Consider the following 27,399-nt stretch of genomic DNA (forward strand, 5'->3'; position numbering starts at 1 on the left):
CTTGCCATTGTACGTGTGATGTACATGTAAATCCATCTCGAGCCTAGTATCAGTATCAGATGCTAGGCTGAAAATGGTGGTAAGGGGCAGCATGCAGTGATCATGGCTGCAACAGACACAGGGGCCAGAGAAGAGTACAGCAATGATAGCTGGGAACATCAACAATGACGTCACACAGTGATTGAGTGTTTTTAAAATAGTAAAGCGTTGCAATTAGAATTGGAGGTGGATGGGTGAAGACATGGTGGTGATAACAGCAGCCTCAGCTGCTGGGACACCAAAGGGAGGTGGATGGGTGAAGACATGGTGGTGATAACAGCAGTCTCAGCTGCTGGGACACCAAAGGGAGGTGGATGGGTGAAGACATGGTGGTGATAACAGCAGTCTCAGCTGCTGGGACACCAAAGGGAGGTGGATGGGTGAAGACATGGTGGTGATAACAGCAGTCTCAGCTGCTGGGACACCAAAGGGAGGTGGATGGGTGAAGACATGGTGGTGATAACAGCAGTCTCAGCTGCTGGGACACCAAAGGGAGGTGGTCAACAATTTAAACAAACAAAACATACTCAAATCTCAGACAGCCAGCTGTTTCCACCTTGTTATATCTCATCAGCAGTGAGCCGATGACAGCAAAAAGAGTAAGGCAATGTCATTTGTATTTACTAGCATAGAACTGAGAATTTCCCAGCCTATTTCAACGCATTCACCGCTTTCTACTACTAAGTTCTGGTGAGATCTTCAGTCTTGAATATGGATACAAAAATCAAGTCTGCAAAGATATAGGTTAGGCTTCTATGAAATCAATGTGGATTGGCTCAACGCACAGAGACATGGTGATCTCAATATCGTTAGTCAAGTTTCAGTAAAGGCTCACGCAAGCGTGTCTTGAAATTTTAATATTCTAATTACATTAATGGCGGGAATGAGAGGAGCTTCAAAAACTTCCCTGATTGTCTGACATGGATTGAAAATTGATAGTTTATTATTTTCAAAATTTACTAACTGCAATTCAAAGTAAAATAGCATGTGAGTTTCTAGTGTACTTCAAGACATTAGAAACATCACTGCTATGTGTAAATTCATAATGAAGGAAAATGACACGAGCTGATCACAGCAACACATGCCAACTGGCAATGAAAACACACAGCGCCCATGATGCCTAGGACGAACGCTCCGGTCAAAAGACATCAGGCTCCACGACGCTGCCCGGAGGGCGGCCAGGCTGCTAATCCGATCCGGCCGAGGCACTGAGCGGCTGGGGGTCGGAGAGCAGACGCTTGCCCCCCCCCCCTGCCATCTCTGGACAAGGCCTCATCTCCTGCTTATTGTTTCAAGTACTCCGCATTCCTGGCAAACAAACACGATACAGGTCAAACAGCGGCAGAGTGAACTTCTCATTGTCATGGTACAGTGCACAATGGATGAGCAAAGACCCGGACGAAAGACAGAGACGGAGCACAGCAACACACACACGTTTCTAATAGAACTAGGCTAACTTTTCTTGTAGCTCAACAGTTCACTTGTTACTGTAAAATGATAAAATGGCTAATTATAACGTCAGTACCGTAGGTCAGTGTCGTGCAATGTTATCGCATGAGCTGATTGTTTAGTAACTGGTGGTGTTAGTGGACATTATAGCGTAACGTGTAGTTCCTGGGTCCTTTATTTTTTATAAATTAATCCTTGGCTCTCCATCCGAGGTCCAATTTAAGCGCAGGTGATATTTTAGTGATTTAAACGAAAGTAGTGTTTTGGCTAAAGTTTTGCCGCGTCAATTGAAATTTAGCAGGTACTACAGTACAGTAGTAGTCATCTTCTTTTTCTTAAAACTCTGAAACTCGGGTCACTAACATATTTCATTGTCAATTGGTCCTGATTCCGAGAATGCTAATTTCTTTACCCGTTAAAAACTATACGTTCTACAGTATTAGGCCAATTATCAGATGTTTTGATTGGCATGTATTTAGCAACTTAGCTTGAACATAGCAAGATCTGTGGTTCAGTGAACAACAATCCCCCCACCACCCCAAACCCAAACCAACCGACCACAACCCGAAGGTGCAGAGACCACTGATACCCGTATACACACGTACCCTTTACATACAGGTGACCATTTTTACCATTAATGGATCTTTATACACAAGTGGTCTAAAGGCCGCCGCGGTCACACCCAAACAAGCCACTTTGGGCTTGTTATCGCTGGCGCTCAGCTGGCTTTTGTGCTCCCTGTCGACCGGTCACAACAGACATCGAGTGCAAAGCTTGAATGGCTTGTTTCTTTTGCCTGCCAAATTTTGATATCTCGAAACGCACCAACGTTCTCAAGCACACAGGTGATCTTTATAGTTTATACATGAAGGTGATCATTATACATAGGTAATCTTTACACACTGTTGTGAATTCCAGCAGAAATCCAAGAGAGCTCGATACCGGGAAGGTAGAGCCGTGACACACTAGTCAGAACAACAGATGGCTTGATCAGTCACAACTTAAAGTTTCATGCCATCTCAGGCACTCATCAGGTGATCTTTATAGTTTATACATGAAGGTGGTCATTATACATAGGTGGCCTTTATTCGAAGGGGGTCTTTATTCGAAGGGGGTCTTTATTCGAAGGGGGTCTTTATTCGAAGGGGGTCTTTATTCGAAGGGGTCTTAATTTAAAACACAGGTGATATTTTATACATAGGTGTTATTTATACACAGGTGTGCTGAAACCATGGTAACATGATCTGATGCCTCAACCTTCTTCCACTGCAAATCACTAAACTATCCCCGCCACTCCCCCCCCCCCCCCCGCCACACACACACACACACGCGTGCACACACACAAACACGCGTGCACACACACACCCCCCCCCCCCACACACACACACATGCACACACATGCACACACATGTACACACACACACTCAGCCTGCAACTCACTTGATTGCCCTGAAAAGATGGCGCCGGGAATGCTTGGCATTATCAGTCAGCAGGTTAAACAGCTCTTGGACGGTTGTGCTCGGACGTTGTTGCATCAGATACAGCAGGATACAGAAGAGGTTGTTCTCTCCTTTGCCTGGGCCTCGGATGTTACCTTTATTCCTTTCATGAAACGACTTCAGCACGTTGGGGTAGTAGTTTGTGTATTCTGGAGTCACTAGCTGCACAGCCGCCTTACCGCAGTTTGCTACAACATCACCAGAAGAAAGGGCAGAAAAGAACAATGACACTGTTTTTTAGCTGCTGACTTTTCAGTTTTCACACTTGTAGCGGGATGTTTATCTCCCTCACTTCTTTTCCTATAGAATTGCTGTCTTAGTTATTTTTGCTTTACTCCATGTGAGAGACCATGAAGGGAAGGGAACGAAAACGTTCGTTTCTAAAATTTCCTAGTGTTCATTTGGACGGTGTGGATTGTGTGGATGCATGTGCTACACTGAAGAACAACCAGCTTCATTTAAGAACAATGAGCTTCATTTAACACGAAAGCGTGGTAGCGACCTTGGTGATAATCATATAAGAAAGTTAGTTGCTCCCACACTGAAACAGTCAACCGTGAGTCAGTCACGGGTCAAGTCAGGTCGACGGGAATAGCGCTGCAGTGTGGGAGCAACCAACTTCTACACAGCTTCATTTAACGTAAACATTTTAACCCTTTACCGGCAAGTGTATTTTGTATATGAAATCCATAAGATTGAGAAGGATGCCAATAACTCACAACGAGGCCACATGTTGTATGTGCAAGTTATGTTTTCTTGGAAGTCTGGTACTACTTCTTGACCATGTAAAAAATTATTTTCACATACCACACACATACACTGCTAAATTGTCATCTGTACGTCTAAACAGGGAAATTGTACATAATGCAAATTGTCAGATTCCGACATTAATATGATACTGCCAAAACAAGTCGACCTCGGAGCGGAAACGAACGCCATAGCCATCACAGACTTCAGTGGCCGTGCCTCGCTCACAATTGAGAGCAGCATCACCCCAAAATCGCTGTCCGATGGCTCCGTAAGGGCGTGCTTAAGTCGCGCTGCGCTGCCGTCACTCAGGTAGGTAGAAAGTCGATGGCCTAAAATTCCGTCTCTGGGAGACTGTCGACACGGGGATCACTCTCCATGGCTTCCCCATCATAAGCACCATCCGATTCTTCCAGGTGCATCACCCGATATTTGCGTGAGAATTTACTTGGCGTGAGCTCCACTCCGCAATTTGAAATTCGCTTGCATCGGTGGCTCAGTGGAACGAAGTATTTATCTATCTGTCGTGGGTCCTAGAGTGAAGGTCTGCTAAGTCCTCGTCGGAGAAGTCATCTGAGGATGAAAGGAACTCACTACGAAAGAGGAAATGCACCTGACGACGTTTTGACGGAGGCAGACGGCATTGTCGGTGCGCGTGTATTTCTGTAAGTTTTCGATCGCGCAGTTCTCAATGAAATCAAATGGGACACGCGTAGATTCTCTTCAGCTATGGAAAGGATCATACCTAGGCTGTGTGAGGGCCACGGGAAATCCCCGTGGGCTGATGCTTCCTGTCATACCAGGTATGGTTTTAGCATGCATGTCATATGCGTCGTTTACGACTCATTCAAGTATGGTGCTGCCGGTAAAGGGTTAAATGATTGCGATGGTGAGCTTAGCCGTTCCCCAGTCATGATCGGCAGAGGTAGAACACCAGTGCACACAACAAGTTGACAACAACCTGCATCAAGCAGTGAAGTCGACTTGGTTACGTATGCCCATTGCAGCTGATGCTGCACTTGATGGGTTGCCAAGGCAAGCCGTGGCAATAAAAACAATAAAATACTCAGGAGTCAGTACCACTCTTAGGGGACATGACTTCAATAGGAACACTGGTTAAAAAACAATGTACAAGGACATCACCTCCTCATCAAAGTCTACACATACACGTGCATACAGTGACAAGAGGGTATTGCAAAACAATTCAAGCAGCTCAGGGGAACTCACTGGCTCTGAAAATAATTTCATCTGGTTGAATCACAGCATTATTTGGATGTCACTGTGAATGTTCAAATACAAAGGAAATTTAGGCCACCAGCCTCAAGCTCATTTTCTCCGAAAATCGCCTGCAATCGAACAGCTCCTACACTCCCAGAGAATAAGGTTGACCCAAGAACTACTTCAAACTACGTTTACTCATAATTCGCTACATACACACGGCTAAAACTCTGCCGTGTCCTTGCTGGAGAAAATATATTCACCACCCGGCATTATTGAAATACACATGAATCACGGTATCCAAAAGCAACCAACCTCTCTCGTCGCCTTCCTCCTCTCCACCGATGAACGGTTCAATCGAGCTAACAAACGCATGCCAGTCGGCAATCTGATTGAGTGTCTTTCCACTGCAGCGCAGAGTGGTATACAGAACAAAACAGCACGAAAAAAGAAAATAGAAGCAGGTCCACGTTCTAGGTAGGGCCGTAACAGAAGAGCCTCCCTCGGTGGACAGTAGAGCCTCCCTCAGTGGACATGAGAGCCTCCCTCAGTGGACAGGAGAGCCCCTCGCTCCAATGGACACGGTAGAGCGCGCAACCCCCCCCCCCCCCCCCCCGTTGATTGTAGAGTGCCTGCCCCCCCCCCCCCCCCCGTGGACAGTAAAGCCTTAAAATGCGACGCAGCATTATGTGATGAAAAGACACCCTCACTAAATGTGCAGACAGTGTGTTGTCAGTGTTTCCATTACCCTGAACGCTTCGTTAATGAAAGCGGCTGATTGGTCAGCTCCAAAGCAACGTATTTGACCTATTTTTTATAAACCTGCGAGGATAGCCTTCACTAACCCAATGGCACCAAGTGACATGAATTCAGCGTCGTGACCATCGCTTCCACCAGCGCTGTGATGACCGCTTCCACGAGCACCGTGACCACCGCTTCTACTGTCCACACTGGCACAGGCTTCTGCTGCAAGGCAACAGACGGCGTGCCATTGGAGTGGCCAAGAGACATGCACACGCACGCACACACACACGCACACACACACACACACATGCAGATGCAGCGAATACATGTACACACACACACACACACACACGTGGGTACGCACACACGGTTTGTTGCAGAAGTTTATTGTCGCCACTGAAACGAACATGGTTCATTTCATACTCGGACGGACCCCTCACTCCTCCAAAATGAACAAAGTTTGTTGGCCAAGTTACGATTTTCGACCCACCGGTTCCACGGACGATGTTCGCTTCAGGGCGACAAAATATGACAGCGACCCCATAGCAATTCTATGACGTATCGGCTGTGTTTACAGCCATTTCCACTAAGAAATAGGCCCTGAGGGCATTCATGAGAAAAACCTTTTTCCCGACAAAGATCTAGCTAGTCATTAGTCCTATTCAAAGTGGTGGTGCTGGAAAAGTGACTGTCTGCCATTAATTATTGTGCTATATTGGTCAAATGTGTATCTAAAATACACTATGAACACCCAGTCAGGTACATACCTGTAGTCGCTGCTGCTGCTGCTGCTGCAGGTGCTGCTGATGAAGGTGCTACTTGTGATGCTGCTGCTGAAAGTGCTACTGCAGCAAGGACTGCTGCTGCTGCTACCAGTGCTGCTGCTATTGGAGATGCTACTGATGCTACTGAGGCTGCTGCTGCTGCTAACAGTGATGCTACTAGTAATGCCACAGCCGGTGATGCTATTAGTGACGCTACCACTGAGCCTGCCGCTGCTGAGGTGGCTGCTGGCTGTGATGCTGCTCCTGAGCCTGCCGCTGCTGAGGTGGCTACTGGCTGTGATGCTACTGGGCAGAGTGTTCCTTCTGATGCTGGTAAATGAGGATTGCCAGAAGAGGGATTTTCTGATCGAACAAAGGTGTAGAAAAATGGGTTACGGCATCAGGGTATCCGTCCCAGGATCCAACTGCAGTTACCCCAGCTCCCAGTGAAGGTAATACTTGCTACTAGTATGGGTGGCCAAATCAGATTGAATCTGATATAAGCTTCAATAGAACCATCAGGAGCACAGCAGCCTCCCCCCCCCCTTTTAGGGGGTGGGGGAGGGAAGTAGGTGCATGGCTGCATATGTGTAGGATGGCTGGTGCATGTCATTCATAGTCATTATGTGCATGCTGAACCTAGGTCAAACTTATTAGGGGGGGGGGGGGGGGGGTGCACGCACCCACTGTGCCCCAATGCGTGCTACGTGCCTGACCATTGATTACACAAGAGTTAATCTAGCCAGAAGCATGGTGAACAGGTATGTATACCCCAAATAGAAAGTATAATTATAAACCCTGAATTCAACAAAGGTGGCAGGTACAACAACACAACTCCAAGTAGCCGACCCCCCCCCCCCCCCCCCCCCACAAACACAGACACACAGACAGACACAAAGCTGGATGTAGTCGAACCTTAAATGCAGGTGCAGCATATGCAAACACCCACACGTAGGCATGCAAACACGGTACCAGAGTACCAGATCTGTTTGTATTGTGCATCCAACTAACCTGAAGGAAGAGAGGCCGATCTCGGGTCAAACAGCTTTCCACATGCATCCTGCAGGTATTGCAAGAGACCAAGTACACACAAGCACATGCACACGCCCACAGCCGCCCACACCCGCACACACCTTTGACCTTTGACCTTTGACGCCCATCGCCGGAGGCGATGATAGCAATGCTACGGCAGAAGCCATAGCAACTTGTGCTGGGATTACACCATTCAACAGCTTGCAAGGCTGAAGAATTGACCGTCACTATTCAGCCTGGTCTACACCATACAGCTATTTGGAGTGACATTTTCTGGCCAGTGAATCCCTTTTTTGGTCTTTTTCATTTTTCATTTTTTTTTTTCCCGCACACACATCACACCACATACTCCGGCATGCACTGGCTGTTGGTAACCACCCAGGAGAATGAAAGAAAAGTCAGGAAGAGTCTGAGAAAGAGAAGAAAGACGTGTGTGACCATAATCGTCGGGAATCGAACCCGCAATCTATCGATTGGAAATCGCTGCACATACCACTGCACCATATGGGACACACACACACACACACACACACACACACACACACACACACACACACATACATGCATGCGCGCGCACACACACACACACACACACACACACACACACACACATACATGTAAAGCCACACGAGCAAAAGCACACATGCATGCAAACACGCACACACACAAGCCATAATCGCTGAAGTCAGAGTAGGCTCAAAATGGTTATCTCCTCATTAACATGACGGGAATACGTGGCAAGTTTTAAGAAAATAGAGACATGGTGCAACTTTATGTGTGAAGAACTGTCGTCCTGAACAGAGATAAACAGAATTACAACAAGGCCTGGGGGAACTTGTCTCATGGTTCGTGCCCCCCCCCCCCCCACAAAAACATATGAACTAAAGCTAGCGGCAGGCGCTACTAACGTAACGTCTTTTGCATAGCTGCAGGAATTCAATCAGGTCAAGTCTCTCACCTGGTCAAGGCCCAGCCAGAACATGGCCTGCTCACGGATCATCTGTATATCCTGCTTTGAACGTGTACACAGTGGGTAGTCTTCAGCCACTAGGGTGGAAGCGTCCAAGGCGTGTGCACAGCTTGGCGCGCGGCACGTAGATAAGCCATGCTGTAAACACTCCTTGCCCGATGTTTCTCCGCAGGGGCATGGCAATGTGCTGATCACTTCGACCTGGAGGCCCCACTTCCGTACCACTGTGAGCACGATTGCCCGGACTTCATCCAGCGTAGACTTTCCGCTACCGCCGTGTCGGCCCTTGCATTCGAGGTACACTTGTAAGCCGTAGCGTGTATAGTGCAGGTGCAACCACGGCCAATCGCTGTTCCAGCGAAGGCGAACGCTGCACCGTGACAGCGTGGCAGACGAGCGCTTGTGTGACTTAAGCAGCACCTCCACCACGCATTGCCAGTACAGGAACACGGGAAAGTGCATCAACTCATCTCGGTTTGCGTGCTTCAAGGACACATAGGCACAGGAACAAGGCGTCTGCGGGACCGTCCCCATGTCCTGGACGACTGCAGGTACAATAAACTCGTGCTCAGCAGACCTCTCATCCTGCACAATTACCAGGACTGAGAGCCATTCTAGGATTTCAAAAATGTGCTTGAACCCATCACTGCTTGCTCTGACTGCTTGCCATGCCTTAGCATGGTCGCAGTAAGACTGACCCTCGAACATCTTGTTGAGAGCTTTGCGTGCCAGGGACTCCGTCATGAACCCAGAACGATAGCACCACGCTTCGTGCACTGTGATGTCTCGGTCAGGCTTCATGTAGACAAAGGCATTGACACAGTCCAGGATGAACTGGGGCTCCAGGATGACCGTGTCTTTCAGCTTGAAAGTTGGGAAGTACGCCAGGTGGCCTGCTTCGTGGCAGTACTTCAGCAGCAGCTGTATTTGCGGGTCACTGCAGTCATGTGGAACAGCCTTGACTTGCTTCGCTATGAACTTTGCCTCCTTGAAGGAAATCCAAGGCCAAGTGACCTCCTGCTTGAGCGTGTGTATGGATATGCAGAATCGGAGCCATGGAACAGGGATGTTACGTTGGCTCTTCTGGCAGCGGTCGATGATGGCCTCTCTCAATCGCTGCAGCTCATCTGCTTGTGCTGCACTTCCAGTGGATCTGGTGTTGTCGATTTTGAAGTGCGAAGTGTCGTTCCAGACAAGGTTCTGGTACGGGGTACCTTTTATCTTCTCTTGAAGTAGCTTACAAGGATCAGGCAAATCGGTTTTGTTCCACCTGTCACTATGACACCCCACTACAAACACATCATCTGCAGCACTCTGGTCTGTGCTGCTGTCAGCTTTCGCATTCAGCAGCAGCATGTCGAGCCAGCCGAGCAGCTGGTCTAGGCGAGTCGCATTGGCCGGTAGAGTGGCCCGCTCGATACATTCTTCCCGGCTGACCTGAAATTCATCGAACTTGGGAAGGGTCTCTAGAAGGTCCAGAGAAGAGTTGTATGTGGCAATGAAGGCTGTGTTTTTGGCCATAAAGAGGGGCTGCACGGATTGGTAGACTTGCTGCCCTCCAAGGTCGCGGAATGTTATGACGGTATAGTTGGGTGTGTTGGCCCGGTCAGAGATGTACTTTACCCGGTCTGCGTTGAGAAATCCTGTGATGGTCTCGTGGATTTCCTCGCGCATTGCTGGCCCGTTGCTGCTGCTTCTGCTGCTGCTGCTACTGCTGCTGCTACTGCTGCTGCTGCTACTGCTGCTGCTGCTGCTACTGCTGCTGCTGCTACTGCTGTCCTCCATAGGTCCTGCATGGGTCCCAGCCACAAGATCCTCTCCTGCTGGGGCTCTCTCTCTGTCATCTTGTGTTGTCTCTTTGTCTTGGGGATGATTCGAAGTTGATGGTTTGCACATCATGGTGATGACGTAGAGTCGACTCAGAGCATCTGGCATGTCTGGGCATTCGATGAATCGACAGTCATCAGAGATGTTTGTAGTTGCGTAGGACGTGCGCATGCCGGGTGTGCTGAGTTCATTCTCATTGTGCATCTTCTCAAGCAACGCCTTCAGCAAGCTGGTCTTTCCAACGCGTGCCGCACCAAGTATTACCACGTGCAGGAAATGGATGATGGTCGTACCGCCCAACCGGGCTGCCTCCTGCTCTGCTGCTTCGAGTTCACTGATACTTGGCAGAACAGCAGTATCTCCTGGGCACAACGATAAGCACAGCACACATCAAAAAATGTTGTGTAACTGCAGGGGACATTTACAGTTTGTTGTTTCTTTTGTATTGCTAGCAAGAAATCATACAGTACAGGCAACAGGAATGCAAAACAAGTGAGAGTGCATCTTCACTGCATGCACTCGTTTTATGAGAAAGCCCGCTTGAGTCCCGATTTTACGGTGTGTCTGAAAGTCATTGCTTCCCGCACAATAACCACTCCATCACCAGAATATTGGCAGACAGGAGACACCTGTTATGGTGTTGCTACAGTTGAGGCACTGGGTTTTAGAGTCCAGGGGCGTCACACACGGTACCACCAGTACCACCATGCTTGTACCACTTTTCGCACCAATTCATCCAAAACAAGCAATAAAAGAGCACTAAAATGTGCCCTGTTCACCCAATAATCACTATTTACCAGTGTTGCAAAGAATAGCAAATCACGAACGAATATTCTAACAAATATGCACAGTACGAACGAATATTCTACTATTCTACCCATACAGACGAGCCCATTTCAGCACACTATGTTTCCTTGTTTATTTGAGCCAGCGAGTGCTAAGACATGACCACAGCTTTTGTGGAAAATGTCGAGAAAACGCGATTTGAATTCCGCGACAAAAATATACAAAGTTCTCCTCGGTAGACTGGACTGTTCTGGATGTAACTCTTTGTTGCAAGTACATGAACATCTATTCGTTTCAGTTTGGATTCCATGTTGCACTGAGTCTCCTAAAATGGATCGTCAACGATGTATCGAAGGAAGAGCCTAATATACTTCGGAGCGGAAGAAGACGACATCCTCGGGTTCCATGCGCAGGATGAACTACTTCCTCCGCCCAGGCAAAATTTTCGCTTATCTCCTTCAGCCCACTGACAGGTGGCCGACAGCTATTTTTACATCGTGTGCACTTCACCATCACACAAATCTGCTGGTTCAAGCGTGCCAGTTCCAAACAAGTCGGCGAAGTCGACAAAGAGTAAAGAAACACCTAGAGTAGAGCGCGTTGAAGGCGAGTGAACTGGTAAAAAAACACGAAGTCAGTCACTGGTCAAGGTGCAGGGGCGTAGCCAGGATCATGGTCAAGGGGGGTGCCCATTCTTCCAATAACGTTCTTTTGAGGAATCTTGTACATGTATATTGTATGCATGCTACAGTCCATTTCAAAACTATAGACGCGTAGGGTTTTTGAAATATTTCAAATTTGGCTGGAGCCTTTTGAGAATAGTTTTCGGATAATCGATCAGGTCCGCTCCACAATTACTCTCATATAGTTTCTAGATAACAGACGCCCAATTTGGAAACATTTATGCACAAAGTGATCGCAGATTGTATGTGGTAAAGATGCTGGCATAACGGTTTTTGCCTAGGTATGCGTCTATAGTTTTGAAATAGACTGTAGTGCGGTGTACACCTTGAATTATTGATGTAATAATAACACTAATATGAATGTCTCCAGCGTGCCATTCCAACAATCTACTTCCTCCGCGTCATTAAAATTGTTGCTTCCCAGAGCGATTTTTCGAATTTATTTTGTCCACTCGAGGGGCAAAGAGATCAGCTAGAAATTGAGGCAGAGCATTGTCGACGGACCAAGCTTTAGTTTGTGGCCTCCCGCTTCGCTGCACTTGCAGCTGAGGTCGACGTCTTCATCAGAGTTTGAGGCAGACCCTTCAGCGCTCAACAATACGCTGAAGAAGACGCTCGTTCAAATTCAGGTCAAGAACCTTCGTTTTCAAGCGATCCATGCCTCCAGGTGGTAGGGGATGAAGGCAAGCTAGCATTTTTCAAGTACACTCTAACGACCTTCCAGCGGGGTAGGGTAAGCAGTTCCGCACCTTCTTTCCTTGGCAAGCGCTTTGCTGATTTTGTCGGTGTTTTCAGACCTGCTACCTTCGCAGCAACATGCGCCACAAGTAGCGCATTTTAGGAATTTGAGACCACTTTGTTCATGGAGTAACTAATACTTGCACACTGACTGCAACGGAAAAGTGCAAGCACGTGTAGTACAATGCAGTACTCGCAGATCTACGTAGCATGCACCCAGTCTGGGCTGAGGGCAGTCGCGGTTGTTTGATCATACAATGCATGCCAAGCCAGACCCATGCCATGGTCGAAATTTTTGAGGGGGGTACTTTGGCACCCAAAGCACCCCCCTGTCTACGTGCCTGAGGTGGGTGCTGCTGAGTACCACTGGAGTACAGAGGTGTCATGTTGCGAAAGCCAGCGTGTTTCCGGCACATAATGTGTGTACGGTAAAAATGCACTTGAGCTTGAAGCTGAGCAAGCCACTCAGCGAGGCTCGCCCACATACGAGTGAAGCAATTTCCCTTGCGATCGGATGGAAAACGTTTTGTGCTGAATATTTGGCTGGTTCAAAGGCGTCGTGGAGAGCAGTAGTGACAAAAATTATAGTAACCACTAGCACACTGGTAGCAGAGCTGCTCACAACGAACCAGCTTCATCTGGTAAGAAACACGACCGATCGTACTCATGGAGGAGGTGAAACGCGTGGAAAAGTGTCTCTACGAAATATTTGTGCTTCTCGAAAGTGCGAAGTACTACCCGACAACAAGTGCTGCGTCGGCTGATGACAAAGGACGACTTCCATTTTTCTACTTGGATAGTTTCTTTTGATGTTCAATGACTCCTCAACTTGTTCTGAGTCGCTAAAAACCGTTCTGAGAACCTGGAATGTATCAGTAAAAGGTGTAAAGATAAGCGAAAATTTTGCTTGGGCGGAGGAAGTATTTTGTGGACTTGCGTCGGAAACAGAAGTCTCAAGTTTCTCAAACTCTCCCACACGGAGCTAGCTTTACGATCCGACATCACGGATTTCTACCGACTCGAAACTAAGCAAAGCGGACTGATACGATTCGAAACTAACCAGGAACTGCTACAAACTACGAAGAAGAACATAAGTATTTCTTGCGAAGGTGCAAGCTACAAATAGCACGTAAGTCAAACTGGGCAGCATTAGCGGTAAGCGACAATATGTTGACGATGTCGTTTGCTGCTCAATTGCAGTGACTGTTGCACATTCTACGATGCAAGAACGCAGCGAGCGTGCTGCGATGAGCGAATTAAGCCATTGTACGGAAAGTTCGACACAAAGTGTAGCATTTCGAACATTCGACTTCTGACTCGCACATTCGAATATTCTGTGCAGCGCCAAAAAACGAAGATATTCAATTACTCGAATATTCGCTGCAACACTGCTATTTTACCCTCGGGCTTTTTTGATGCCATTTAACGATACGTGTAGTGGATAGTCACTACTGGAGGGTTCATAAAGGCACATTTGTCTGTTGTGAAGTCGGGGGTTTGCCCCGTACATTGAATTTTGCATGGCAAGACAAATTCGGAAAATGCAAAATGAGTTACGGGGTAACTGTTTCCCATGCCCTCCCCCCCCCCCCTACTATTTTGACCTGGCTAGAACCCTGCCATCATATCTTCTTGCTAATGGTACTACTTGGGGACATACAGCTCTATTCATTCCAACTCGATATTTGCTTCGTTTGTTGCTGCTCATGAGCAAGTTGCTGCTAGCGGCCTAGCATTGCTTGCCAGCTCTTCGAGCTCTTGCATTACTAGACCATTTACTCGAAGTAACACATTGTCTCCAAAGCCAGTCGTTGTTGCCCTGACTGAGTGTGAATATGTGAGGGATTGGATGCTAAATAGTATTCCAACCAGTGATGCACACTAACCCAGTTTTCAAGAACGAATACTCTATCAAATACCAAATCTGTCAACGAACGAATATTCTAGTATTCGTTGAAATTTTTGACGGCCCAGAAACTTCCGCATTGCGTCTGCGCTTTTCGCCTGGGACACCTTCGCATCCGTGGCAGCTACAGCCGTCGAGCAAGTAACATGCCGTCGGGGAAGATTTTCCCGCATTGAGCTCATACCCGAGCCATTGAACTCGAGCTTCGTCTTGCAGAGTTTGCATTCAATGTTTGCGCCTCCATCAACTTTCTCGGAGTGCTCCTAAATGGAGCTGCTACGACCAGCTGTGCCAGAAGCCATCACAAAAAACGAACTGGATGTCCAGGCGGTTCTTCAAAGTGAAAGAGAGGGGTGAGTTGGACCGAACTAAAGTAGTAAAGAAGAAGGCATTATGGGTTCCCACTTCGCAACAGTACAGTGTGTGCACTGTACTCGTACAACTACACGTGTCCTTTGCAACTGTACTACAGTGCCGGCACTGTATTGTTACTACTACTAACTGTTTGGCGCGCGCTCACACAGGCTGGATTCGTCGTCAAGTACACGTACGGTAACCGCTGTACTGTAATCTGTAGCAGCGGCCCTAGCTCTACTGCCGTTAGCGCAGGGTGAACATGTACTCGTACAAAACTAGCATGCATGCCACACATAGAACATGATTGTACAGCTGGTCATTCGTAACTTTTTGGCGGAAAAGAAGTTTGAGAATTGATTTGTCACTTACCTGCCTGCAGCTGCTTGGCCTCCTTCATAGAGAATCAGAAAAAAACAGAGGCACAAATCACACATATGTGTTTAACATGCTCTCTCCCTCCCCCCCCCCCCCCCCCCTCTCTCTCTCTTCCTTAGTTCCGTATCGTATTTTCCGGAACATAAGCCGCAATTTAAGCACTCGTAATCCCCCCCAAAATAAATGTCGGTGTGGCTTCTACTACCATGGTAAAATGAACTGTGATATACAGGATAGATGTTGGTTTTTCCTCACAAACATGACAGGACAAAAATGACAGGACAAAGATGACAGAACAAAGATGACAGGACAAAGATGACAGGACAAAGATGAACCTAGAGGCGACGAGATGAACAAGGAACTCACGGCACAGGGTAAGCCCGAATTTTCTTCTGGTTTCAGACCTTGTTTTATTTTGAAAATATCCCGAATTTTCTGGTTTCAGACCTTGTATTATTTTGAAAATATCAGGGATTTCCCTTTAGCACGGGGAACGCGTGATGGGCATAAAAAAGTGCATGGACCTCAGCTTTTCAGAGCAGTAAGAATCGTGAAAATCGGTTGAGTTTGAGCAAGAAGCTGACAAAGAATGCTAGATCGAGTTGTTGTGACGTTTCCAAGGCATGATAGGAGAGTTTGGAAAGGACATGGAATTGGCCCTGATGTGCCTATCGAGTTGAGAGTTGTCAGGATGGATTTGTTTGAAATTGTAACATGCATTATACAGTATGACAGGATATACAGGCAGAAGCTGTATAGGCTGAATTTTAATGGGGCCGAAAAGGATTTTGGCCTGCGGATGCTGAAATTTAAAACGTGCTGATAATTTGTAGACTTACAGTATCCAGTGTCCAGTATCACAGTAGTAGATATCAAACTCAACTCACTTACTAAAGCCACAAGTCGCCAAGATACTCAAGACAAGATGCAAACTGGAATAATTCACTGCAGCTGGTTGTCGTCGCAGTGATTTCCAAGTGTCCATTGTACACAGCACGTTCAGCATAGTGCTTGTATTTAGCTCCAGCTCTGGCAACAGAGCAACAGGCGAAGCCCTATCCATTTATCAGCTGGGCCGTGCGGATGCGACTTTGCGTTTGACATGGGAGTGGCAACACATTTCCCCCTGTTACTAGTGCAGCAGTTATGCCGCGCCCATCATCGTCATCCCACCCCAGTTGTCGTTCAGGACCGTACATGTTCGTCATATCAGTGTTGAAAGAGCAGCGGTTGTTACTGCTGGGCAGACGAGATGGCCCATCCGCTACGCGGGCCATACCGCATGGGAATCATTGTAATGTCACGGTTCGTGAGGTGCGCAGACGTTGTGCTTGGCAATTTGGCCGAAGCAGTTCTTTAGAAATCGTGGCCACTGGTATCAGAAATCTCGGGGGTAGTTCCGAATTCACCCCGCGTCTCCAGAGCAGACTTGATAGCGTAGCTGGTCATCCGGAAGACCATTTATCAGTCGGGTTGGTACTTGTTCATCGGATCACTGCTGGCAGAGCAGCTGTTGCTACCGCTGAGGGGACGAGACGCCCCAGCTGCTGCGCGGGCGTGCCGTGGGGAACATTCGACAATCCACGTAACGAACGGAGAGCAGTTTTCAATGCCTCCGAATTCTGACTGCCCACTACAAGGTGCATTGGTGCACCCAGCCCCGCAGGTTCTGACACCACCGTCGCCTGTGGGTGACATCGAATAGCGGCAGCAAATTGCTTTCTGTTGATATGGTTGGTCATTACTCACTACCTACCCTTGCCCCGCCGGGGGCAAGTCATTGTTGCCGGGTGCACGCACGCATTCATGCCGACGTATCTGTGCCTGCCGTGCTAATCTTTCTGTCAGGCATATGTTGAACAAAAATGCCTGCATGCCCCTTTTGAGGCCCGATCAGTGCATTATGGCTTGTGCTTCCATTTACACCACAGTCACCACCGGCCTATGAACTCGCTGGTTGACGCTTTGTTCTGGAGTCTAGTTTTGTTTGCATTGAGCACCTCATTAACAATTCATTAGCGCGGCGGCCGCCTGCGGCAATTCTATGGCTCACTGGCCGAGAGTGAGATGGCACCTCGGTGTGGTGATAAGACGTGGTATATCTTGACGCTATGCACATAACATTGCCTCGCCAGGACTACCAGTATGCTGGCTGATAGCGTGGGCAACCCACCCTGTCCTGGATTGACCATCAGTCTACTATCGTCGCCTCGTTCGGTGTTACCTGGGCCCTTCTCTTTTTGGGGAAACTTGGCCAACAAACGTAATGTGCTCAAAGGCTCGCTGACAATGATGTGCAAGTTTACGCCAACAACCATCACGCGTCCCACCAAGATAAATCGGGCAGGAGGAAAGTGCTCTATGGCTTGGATCCCCAGCTTGCACGTGCATACGCACCAGATGCGACCAAGAGGGGCATTATGCATGGCTCAGCACCGGGCAGGCTAGTAGCCAATAGAATGAGCTAGCCTGGAACTGATGGCCAACGTTTGCGCTTTCCCAGGCCAGTATCAGTGCTAGTGATTGGTATGTGGGCCCACGCCAGCATCTTAGAGCAGTTTGAGTGCGTAGTCCGCAGGGATGGCAGTGGTGAGGATATGGACGTGTGCTGTGTGCTGTACCTATGTGGATGTGCACGTGGCAGGCGCGTATGCTATCGTGTGAAGTGATGGATGGGGTGCAGAAGTGCAGGTGGTGAGAGTTTGTGGCTACTGCTAGAGTGGCTAAGGCGAAAGCAGCCATCAGGGCGGGGCAATATGGCCTGTTCGCTGGTACGGCATGTGCTTTTCTACGTCGACAAGCTGTATGCAGTGTTGGCGACGATCGGGCCAGTAAGTGGGCTCACGCGAGCAGCTTGTGGTGGTCTACGGGCATATATTTTCTGTCACATGAATGCGAGGCGGTCGAGAGAACGCTGGTGCGTGCTTATGAGCGTGTGTGCGTGATGGTGGTGTGTGCGTGGTGGTGGTGGTGGTGGTGGTGGTGGTGTGCGTGTGTGTGTGTGTGTGTGTGTGTGTGTGCGACGTGCATGTCGGTGTGTGTGTGTGGGCGTTCTTGGCGAGCTTGTATGAGGTTATATGCCTGTGTAGGAAGAGAATATGCGGATGTGTACGAGGCGAGAGAGTTCTCGTGAATACTGCGAAAGCCACAGTTTATACTGCTTTGCTAGCCGGTACCGTGTACCCTGGTCAGAGCAATTCATGAGGTAGCGGCGGCATCATATGATTATGCATAGGTATAATGCTGAGGGTACAAATACACCTTCCATAATGGGGCCATGCCTTCTAGGTTTATCACTTTTTTTGGGTGCAAGCGGGCATCATATTGTATGCGTGTGGTGTGACGCCTAATGCCAGGCAGTTGTGTGAGTTCTTGGCCTCGATGGTCGTTCGTTTGCCCTCGCTGGGCAGTATAATTTCGGCCCTAGCGGGCAGTTTGCTTTTCCCTTGGCAGGCAGGTTGTCGGCCTCGGTGGCTGTTCGTTTGCTCAATAGGCAGTATGATTCAGCCCTCGGTGGCTGTTTGTTTGCTGAATAGGCAGTATGATTCAGCCCTCGGTGGCGGTTCGTTTGCTCAATAGGCAGTATGATTCAGCCCTCGGTGGCTGTTTGTTTGCTGAATAGGCAGTATGATTCAGCCCTCGGCGGGCAGTATATAATAGGCCCATGGTGGGCAGCATGCTTTGGCCCTCGGTGGGTACTACGCTTTGGCCCTCGGTGGGTACTACGCTTTGGCCCTCGGTGGATACTACGCTTTGGCCCTCGGTGGGTACTACGCTTTGGCCCTCGGTGGGTACTACGCTTTAGCCCTCGGTGGGTACTACACTTTGGCCCTCGGTGGGTACTACGCTTTAGCCCTCGGTGGGCAGGCTATTGGCCTCGACTTCCGTTGTGCGCCCTCGGTTGCGCAGAATGCTTTAGCCTTCGGTAGGTAGGTTGCTGGCCTTGGCGGCCGTTCGCGCGACCTCAATTGGGCTATACGCTTATTCTTGCGCCCTCGGTCAGGCTATAATCATGTGCCCTCGATCTGGCTATAATCGTGCGCCCTCGGTCGGGCTATAATCATGCGCCCTCGGTTGGCCTATAATCATGCCACTCGGTCGGGATAACCATGCGCCCTTGGTCGGGCTATAATCATGCGCCCTCGGTCGGGCTACAATCGTGCGCCCTCGGTCGGGCTATAACCGTGCGCCCTCGGTCGGGCTATAACCGTGCGCCCTCGGCCGGGCTATAACCGTGCGCCCTCGGCCGGGCTATAATCGTGCGCCCTCGGTCGGGCTATAATCGTGCGCCCTCGGTCGGGCTATAATCGTGCGCCCTCGGTCGGGCTATAATCGTGCGCCCTCGGTCGGGCTATAATCGTGCGCCCTCGGTCGGGCTATAATCGTGCGCCCTCGGTCGGGCTATAATCGTGCGCCCTCGGTCGGGCTATAATCGTGCGCCCTCGGTCGGGCTATAATCGTGCGCCCTCGGTCGGGCTATAATCGTGCGCCCTCGGTCGGGCTATAATCGTGCGCCCTCGGTCGGGCTATAATCGTGCGCCCTCGGTCGGGCTATAATCGTGCGCCCTCGGTCGGGCTATAATCGTGCGCCCTCGGTCGGGCTATAATCGTGCGCCCTCGGTCGGGCTATAATCGTGCGCCCTCGGTCGGGCTATAATCGTGCGCCCTCGGTCGGGCTATAATCATGCGCCCTCGGTCGGGCTATAATCATGCGCCCTCCGTCGGGCTATAATCATGCAGCGGGCAGGTTGCTGGCCACGTCGGCCATTTGTACGCCCTCTGGTCTAACATCAAATACTATTATATTTAATATCTTTAATCAAATTGAAGTCATGGCAATCCCCAAACCTATGTGTTGATTGCTGGTGAGTGTGTGCGTGATTAAGTCGTTGTACGCACAGACGGGGCGTGGTAGTGTCTGCAATTATGTTTGCGCACATGTATGTGTGTGTGTATGTGTGTGTGTGTGTGTGTGTGTGTGTGTGTGTGTGTGTGTGTGTGTGTGCGTGTGTGTGTGTGTGTGTGTGTGTGTGTGTGCGTGTGTGTGCGCGTATGCAGAGGTATGCCCGCAGACCTGGGTGTATACCCGTGGGCTTGGGTTTTTAATTTTTAAATTCCCGTTTGAAAAATATCCCACACACTACATTTGCAGCGTGCACTTTCAACACCGGCACTTTTGCTCGTGTGCAAAGTATAATCGTGAACACAAGGACCCCGGCCAAGTTCAAAAATCAGTTGCAAGCGTGTGTCCAAGTTTATCGTATGCGAGCAAATATCCTTGGAAATGTACGATAAAAATGAGTTTGGACGTCGTGTGAATGGCCTACTTGATCCGCCAAGTTAAAATTGCCACTTGTCTTCACTCTTGTCGCAAAACGAAAAATACAAATATTCGAAGCATGCCACGATCAGAAAACTGTAAATATACAAAATTTCGGCACTTCACGATTTTTGACATTTTGGCGGCGATTTATTTTTGGCGTGGGGTAGAGGGCATGGTATAGTGCGACAGATGCTGTGAAAAATTTCATCGGCGTTTTAATTTAGGCGTTTTGGGTCGGTGCCGAATATAGCCGAAATTAAATAGCTGCCGAAAATTTGTATATTTACATTATCAGATACTTTACATGTCAGAAAGCAACTCAGCTGAAAATCCTAGCAAGTTACACGTCCTCCTCGCCACTATCGTCGCTGGAGGATGAGCTCAAAACATTCAATCCAGACATATGGTGCACGTTTCATAGCTTATTCCACTTCACGCTCAAAGCCAGTCACCTGTCGTGCCTGTCTACTTGCCGCTCAGAAGCTAAGTGAGAGTACCCGTGTGGTGGCTGTATGTGTTATCCCCGTTCGTCGCAATAATGCCTTTGTTTGAGGCAAAAAGGCAACACCGCATCACTGTCAGTTTTTCAAATCGCCTCTTGCGCTTGTCGTACTTACTGATCAGCACCCACGCAAGCCGCTGGGCTGGTGTATGTAGTGCAGTGATAGCTTCTGCTTGATGTAGCACCTGTGTGTACTGCACCTAACGTCTTGCACCAGTGTCGCACTGACTCTGGAGCAGGCGTAGCTCTTTTCTGCGAGATCCCTGCAAGTAGTTTGCACGAGAGTTTCCTTCAGGAGTTGGTGTTTACTTTGATCAGCTCCTTTTCCAGGTCGTCTGTGAGCTTCAGAGTGTGTCCGCCGGATTGGTCTCGCATTCTGGAGATGTCGATATGATTTGTAGTTTCTTCGTCGGTGATTTGCTGGTGATAACTCTTCACTAAGCGCTGTACAGTGCGAGTACTCAAATTCAAGCTAGCGATGCGCTTTTCAGCTTTTCTATACCTCCCCGCGGAAAACCATCCTTGCCACCAGACAGCTGGAAGCAGGCAGAAACTATATTCGCCATCGCTTTGAAGTGTGAACATCCTGACCTGTTTTACGGACTGGAGCGGATGTTGCAGCCTTTTATTACGGTGACGGAAGTGTTCGTCGGTGGCAGCTCCTGTCAAAAAATTCAAACGAACCGATTACAACTTCTGTGGTGGTTTGTGCTGCCATGTTGTCGGATGCAATGGTCTATGGTTATGTTCGGATAGTGAATCGGTGGTTCCATGCGGTATGACACAGGCAGAACACAGAAAAATCAAGTGCGAAGATAAGCGCCAATTGTAACTTGCGGACCAAGTATTGGCAAACGTCACTTGTCTAGTGAGAAAGTGCCTTGCCTTCGTACACTGTATATTCACCATCATACTTTATTCCAACAGGAGTGCATGAAACATTTGGAAATTTGAGAAAAGTCACAAAAAGAGGCGGAGTTTCCTGTGCATTCTCCGTATCCTTGTTGAAATCGCACGCACTGGATTAAAAAACAAAAACACTCGTTGTGGTCATGACGAGTAGACCCCTCCGAACTCATCAAACACCAGTGTGCTTCGCGTGGTCAGGATGGGATTCTAACACAGTTTCCTCATTCGTCTTGCCGTTTCACAGCTTGCAAATGGTCCCAATTATCAAATGCACTTGGCGTCTGGTTGATCAAATGCAGTGGTACCCTACAAAGCCGGCCACCACCAAATTTAGCGCTTGGTGCACAGAATAGGATATAGTTTAGGTCAATTGCTGCATTCATCCCCCCCCCCCCCCATATATCCACAACCATGCAGTGGCGTGTCCAGGATTTGGCTGAGGAGGGTCACGGCCGGGGGAGATGACATGGTGCACATGACTGTAATGATGTATGTCATGCACCTAGCTATCCAACATTACAAAATGATTACATGCCAGGTATTTCTTCCAGACCTACACTATACAGATTAAAGTATCTCATGCTCAGTTACTACAGTGCGTATCGGTTATAGCGTGGTCGTGTAAAAGAATATACTACTTACAAGAATGAACTCTCATATTTTCATAATCGTAACATGGGTTTCAAGTGAACATTAATCTTACTTAAAATTGCCGCTTCCCAGAACGATTTTTCGAATTTATTTTGTCTACTCGAAGGGCAAAGAAATCGGCTAGAAATTGAGGCAGAGCATTGTCGACGGATCAAGCTTTAGTTTGTGGCCTCCCGCTTCGCTGCACTTGCAGCTAAGGTCGACGTCTTCACCAGAGTTTGGGGCAGGCCCTTCAGCACTCAACAATGTGCTGAACAAGACTCGCGTTCAAATTCAGGTAAAGAGACTTCGTTTTCAAGCGATCCATGCCTCCAGGTGGCAGGCGATGAAGGCAAGCTAGCATTTTTCAAGTGCACTGTAACGACCATCCAGCGGGATAGGGTAAGTAGTTCCGCAACTTCTTTCCCTGGCAATAGCTTCGCTAATTTTGTTGGTGTTTTCAGACCTGCTACCTTCGTAGCAACATGCGCCACAAATAGCGTATTTTAGGAATTTGAGAACACTTTGTTCTTGCCATCGTCAACTTCAGCATTTCGTATCCAGGAGAGATACCAGGATTCTTATACCCGAGCTTGCAGTCTTGATTAATAGCCACGCGAACGATATGGGACGGCACGAACTGCAGAAAAACGATATGCGCTCTGGGGCGGAAGAGTGCGGAGCGCGATGAATTTGCTTGGTGCGGAAGAGAGCTCCAACAAAGTCTGAGACCACGACGGCTTCAGTAACAAGTAGACATTGCGCAGGAAGGGTCACACCAATGCTCGAACACAGAAAACAACGATTCCGACAGTCTGACTAGTATGTATGATGACCATCCTGTACTGGCACCTCCGCGTCCGGCGGAATGTCAGCCCGCTCCGAACTGGACTGGCAACCACTTGATCACTCCCACTGTTTCCTGTTGGAACAGGAATTGCCCCGTCGCAAGAACGCTTTGCAAAATTCATCAAGGCTCTGTTGGCCAGAGCTTGTCCCCTTTGGTCCATGGATGTCGCTGAGACTTCGCAGAAAAGTCTTCAAGTCAACCAATTCGCGATTCGAATCTGGAGGGGATCATCCTCAAAACATCGTTGTACAACGTTGCGAAAAGAGGCGCTTGACGATCACAAGCTTTGTTTTTGTCCCACTTGGGCAGCGCTGCGTTCAGCACATCACTGCACGCCTTTCTCAAGACGCATCGAGCGCGTCCTGGAATCTGTACAAAAGCATAGAGCTCGTACAGAGTCGATCATTTCTTTCACAGTGCAATCAATGCCGCTCACACACCGACGGTCTGTGCAACCAGTTTTGGACGCTGCTTCCCACCGCGTAGAGTCTACCGCCTGTGCACATGGTGCATGTAGCAGCCTGGTGTTTTTTCAAACCCAGGTCGAAATATTTTGAGGGTGGGTGGGAGCGTGCCCCCCCCCCCCCCCCCCCCCCCGTAAACCCGCCAATGCCATGTGATAGGGACCATTAGCAAGCCGTGAAACTGCAACGCGAAGGGGGAGCTGGGTTAGAGTCCCGTCCTGAGCACGCAAAACATACTTGTGTTTGACAAGTTCGGAGGGGTCTACTCGTCATGACCGCAACAAGTGGGTTCTAGTCAAGTACGTGCGAATTCAACCATGATACGGAGAATAGCACCGTAAATCGCGCCTTGTTTGGTCTTTGCGATTTTCTTCAAATTTCGAAAAATGTCTCACCCATTCTTGTTGGAATAAATACGATGGCGAAACGTACCAAACAACCAGTAGGACCATTGATTTTGGCATAACCGTTACTAACATGACACAGAACAGGATCGAGGGTAACCACAGTGCCAAACTTTATGCTTGTTCAAGACAAACTTCAGCTTGCTCGTTCATTTATGTTTTGGCATGGACCTCGTGAACACAACCCTTTGCTGCACCCATCCATCGGAGATGTGGGTGTCATGGGGTTTCTTTCACTTTCATTCGGGTAAAAGTCAGTCAGGCTGAGAATTGTTCTCAAGGAAAAGTTCGCAAACATAATTGCCAGTAAAATATCAGAAAACTGTTTGAAACTGGAAAGCAGCCGACTCGCGTAAACGGGTTGTGAACGCGAGAAGCTAATCCTCAATCACGCCGTGTTTCACGTGCGTTACGATGAACTCGTTACCCCCGTTGACGTTTCACGGCTTGCTAATGGTCCCTAATAGTTCACCCAGCCCCCCCCCCCCCCCCCCCCCGTTCAATCTCAGGCTGGCTATGACCATGGAGACAATATCGTTATTTCGTACTCGGAACCCCCCCCCCCCACTCTGAAACGAACGCAGCTTGCTATGCTGGACGACGATAATCGCATGCATGTACAAGTACAATGTACAGTGTCGATCGAGTTGTGATTTTGACTCGCACCCCTCCCCCCCCCCCCCACCCCAAACAAATGATGCTCTCGTTTCAGAGACGACAAAAAAACTTTTGCGACAACCCCTAACGAAAACTGTACAAGCTCACGCGCCCACAGACTCGTAGTACATGCCTCGTACGGTATGACTCATCATCTCCAGAAAAGTCAACAAAACGAAACATTCCGCCATGGCCAGACCAAGCGGAGTTACACTCTCTCGTGTTTATGTACTCTTGATCTCATGGACAGCTGTACAAATGTAGGACATGGTGGTGGTAGGTGCACCTCACGTGACCCGCGTGACACCTAGTCACTGCATAGTTCAACCAATCAAATGTACGACACGTTGTAATGTTTACTGTAGACACACAGTACATCTAAATTCAGTCACTCACAGTCACGTCTACTGTACATACCTTCGCACTCTCGTGATCCACCAGCAACTGCACACATCCCTTACGATTGCATTCCCTGGCTAGGCCCAACGCTGTTCTCCCTTTCTGAGTAACTCAGCAACACATCACAGGAACAACAGAAAATCATTTTTGAGAAAATTCGTTCCAATTTTACAAAAACGAAAACACAACGAAGGCCAAGGACATAATCTACAACGAGACGAAATCAATCTCTCCACAAGACGACTTACATGTACAGAACAAGTCTCTCCTTCCTCAGCAGCATTGCTCAGTACTCCATGCATCCACAGTAAAAACTCCAGTTCATGCCTCGGCAAATTTGAATTTTTTTACAGATTTCTACTCGAATGAAAATATCCACGACGAGAGGAAGGCGTCCACAGCGCCTGCTCCACGTCAGGAACAACAACATGTCTTCTGCGTACTCGTTACAATAACAACAACCCTTCACTCCTCACTCGTTCCAACAAACACCATCAAACAGTCTACTCCTTCACACACTGATTTCGAAATTCTTCAAAAATCGAACCACAGAGTGAATATGACCACGTGGCTATAATGTACGCATGATGCCATCGAGTACGGTATCGTAAAACTGGTACACATTTCTGACAAGATCAAGAGCCTTGTTGAAGAGGAGAGGAGAGGAGAGTTGTGGTAGTTGTGTGTGAGAGAGAGAGCGAGGGGCAGAGAGAGAGAGGCAGGACAGGTGAGAAGGACGAGTAGAAACTGTTCACTTCACAACAACACACAATCAAATACTTACCCTGTTACGCAGTGTGGTATCCAAGGTGACACCGTCACTGTCATGTGACAGCATCACCTTGACAACGTTGGTGTTTTCATAGTAGACTGCCCAGTGAAGTGGAGTACATCTCTGTAGTGTAGAGAAAGAGAGAATGTGATGAGTATTGCTATACAACCATTACACTAACTACTACTACAACCACCCACCGACACAGACCTGGACAACTAGAACAAACGCATCAACACACACACACACATACACACACACACACTACTACTACTATTGACAGCTGCCAGGATTGGCCACGCCGCTCCCAGATGGGAGGTACTGTCAGAGAGGTTAGGGGGGAGGAAGGCAATGCTCCAAGTGGCGTTCCAGATCTTGCCGCCTCCGGAACCGTCGGTTGTGGCAAACTTGGCAGTGAAACTTGAATTGTTGGCGTTCAGCCACAGTAGGGCGCTTTGGACAGGTTCCACAACGGTGACGCTTGAGACCCGCAGCCGATTTAAATGAACGCTGGCAGTTGGTGCAAGTTACACCAGGAACAACAAGAGGCGCAGGGGCAGGGGCCGGCGGCTGGTCGACATCGCCTAGCCGACACTTATGCACCGCAAAGCCTCCTCTGCTACGTAGCCATCGGTTGCATGTTGGACACTGTACTGATCCAGGCTGCTCCGATACCGGGAGCTGACGGATTGCTGAACACTTGTGCCGGGCCATGTCGGAACTACGGCGGAACAGACGGTTGCAGGTTGGGCACTCGATGCTCTTCGGGGCGGGTTCCTTGTCCTCACCTGCTGCTGTCACCACTCCACGCCACTCTCCACGATCGCTTGCCAACTCAAACCAGTTACGCACTCCCGCCACGGATAGGTCCGTGTGAATGGTGTCCTTCCAGCGACGACGAGGTCCACAGAATGGCCGAGACTGAGGGAGACAGGCAAACAGCAACTGCTTCGGTACTCTGGTGTCATCAAGACGAGCCAGGTGCCCAAGCCACTCCAACCGTCTCTGCTGCACCATGCGTGACAATGGTGTGGGATCACCCCACTGTGCTCGCAGTTCCTGTGAAGAGATGCGCTGTTCTCACTGTCGGCCTCGCGATACGCCAAGGATGGAGCGAATGTTGGCATGGTGAAACCGGTCCATTCTATCTTAATCTGCCTTCAACGGCGTCCAGCATTCTGAACCATACAGAACCGTTGACAGTGCGCAAACGACATACAGGTGGCCCCTGGTAGGGAGGTTCAGGCTCCGGTCATGTAGGATGCGCCGAAGACCACCAAAGGCCCCTGCACCCTTTGCTAGACGGCTCCGAATGTCCGCTTGCGACCGCGAGTCTGGAGTGATGGTGGAACCAA

General features: G+C 48.9%; 1 protein-coding gene across 1 annotated transcript; it reads right to left on the reverse strand.

The window, feature by feature from the left end:
• Window positions 1-552: 552 nt before the first annotated feature.
• On the reverse strand, window positions 553-21,334 carry LOC135822981 (uncharacterized). The gene is made up of 9 exons (XM_065335821.1): window positions 21,269-21,334; window positions 15,129-15,150; window positions 8,451-10,651; window positions 7,472-7,520; window positions 6,464-6,823; window positions 5,798-5,918; window positions 5,268-5,359; window positions 2,929-3,175; window positions 553-1,347 (listed from the first exon to the last, which is right to left on the reverse strand). The coding sequence occupies exons 1-9, from the start codon at window positions 21,332-21,334 to the stop codon at window positions 1,323-1,325; spliced, it is 3,183 nt and encodes a 1,060-aa protein (XP_065191893.1). The 3' UTR covers window positions 553-1,322.
• Between the last annotated feature and the right edge of the window lie 6,065 nt (window positions 21,335-27,399).

Source organism: Sycon ciliatum, chromosome 8 (genome assembly GCF_964019385.1).
Source record: "Sycon ciliatum chromosome 8, ocSycCili1.1, whole genome shotgun sequence".
NCBI classification, from domain to species: domain Eukaryota; kingdom Metazoa; phylum Porifera; class Calcarea; order Leucosolenida; family Sycettidae; genus Sycon; species Sycon ciliatum.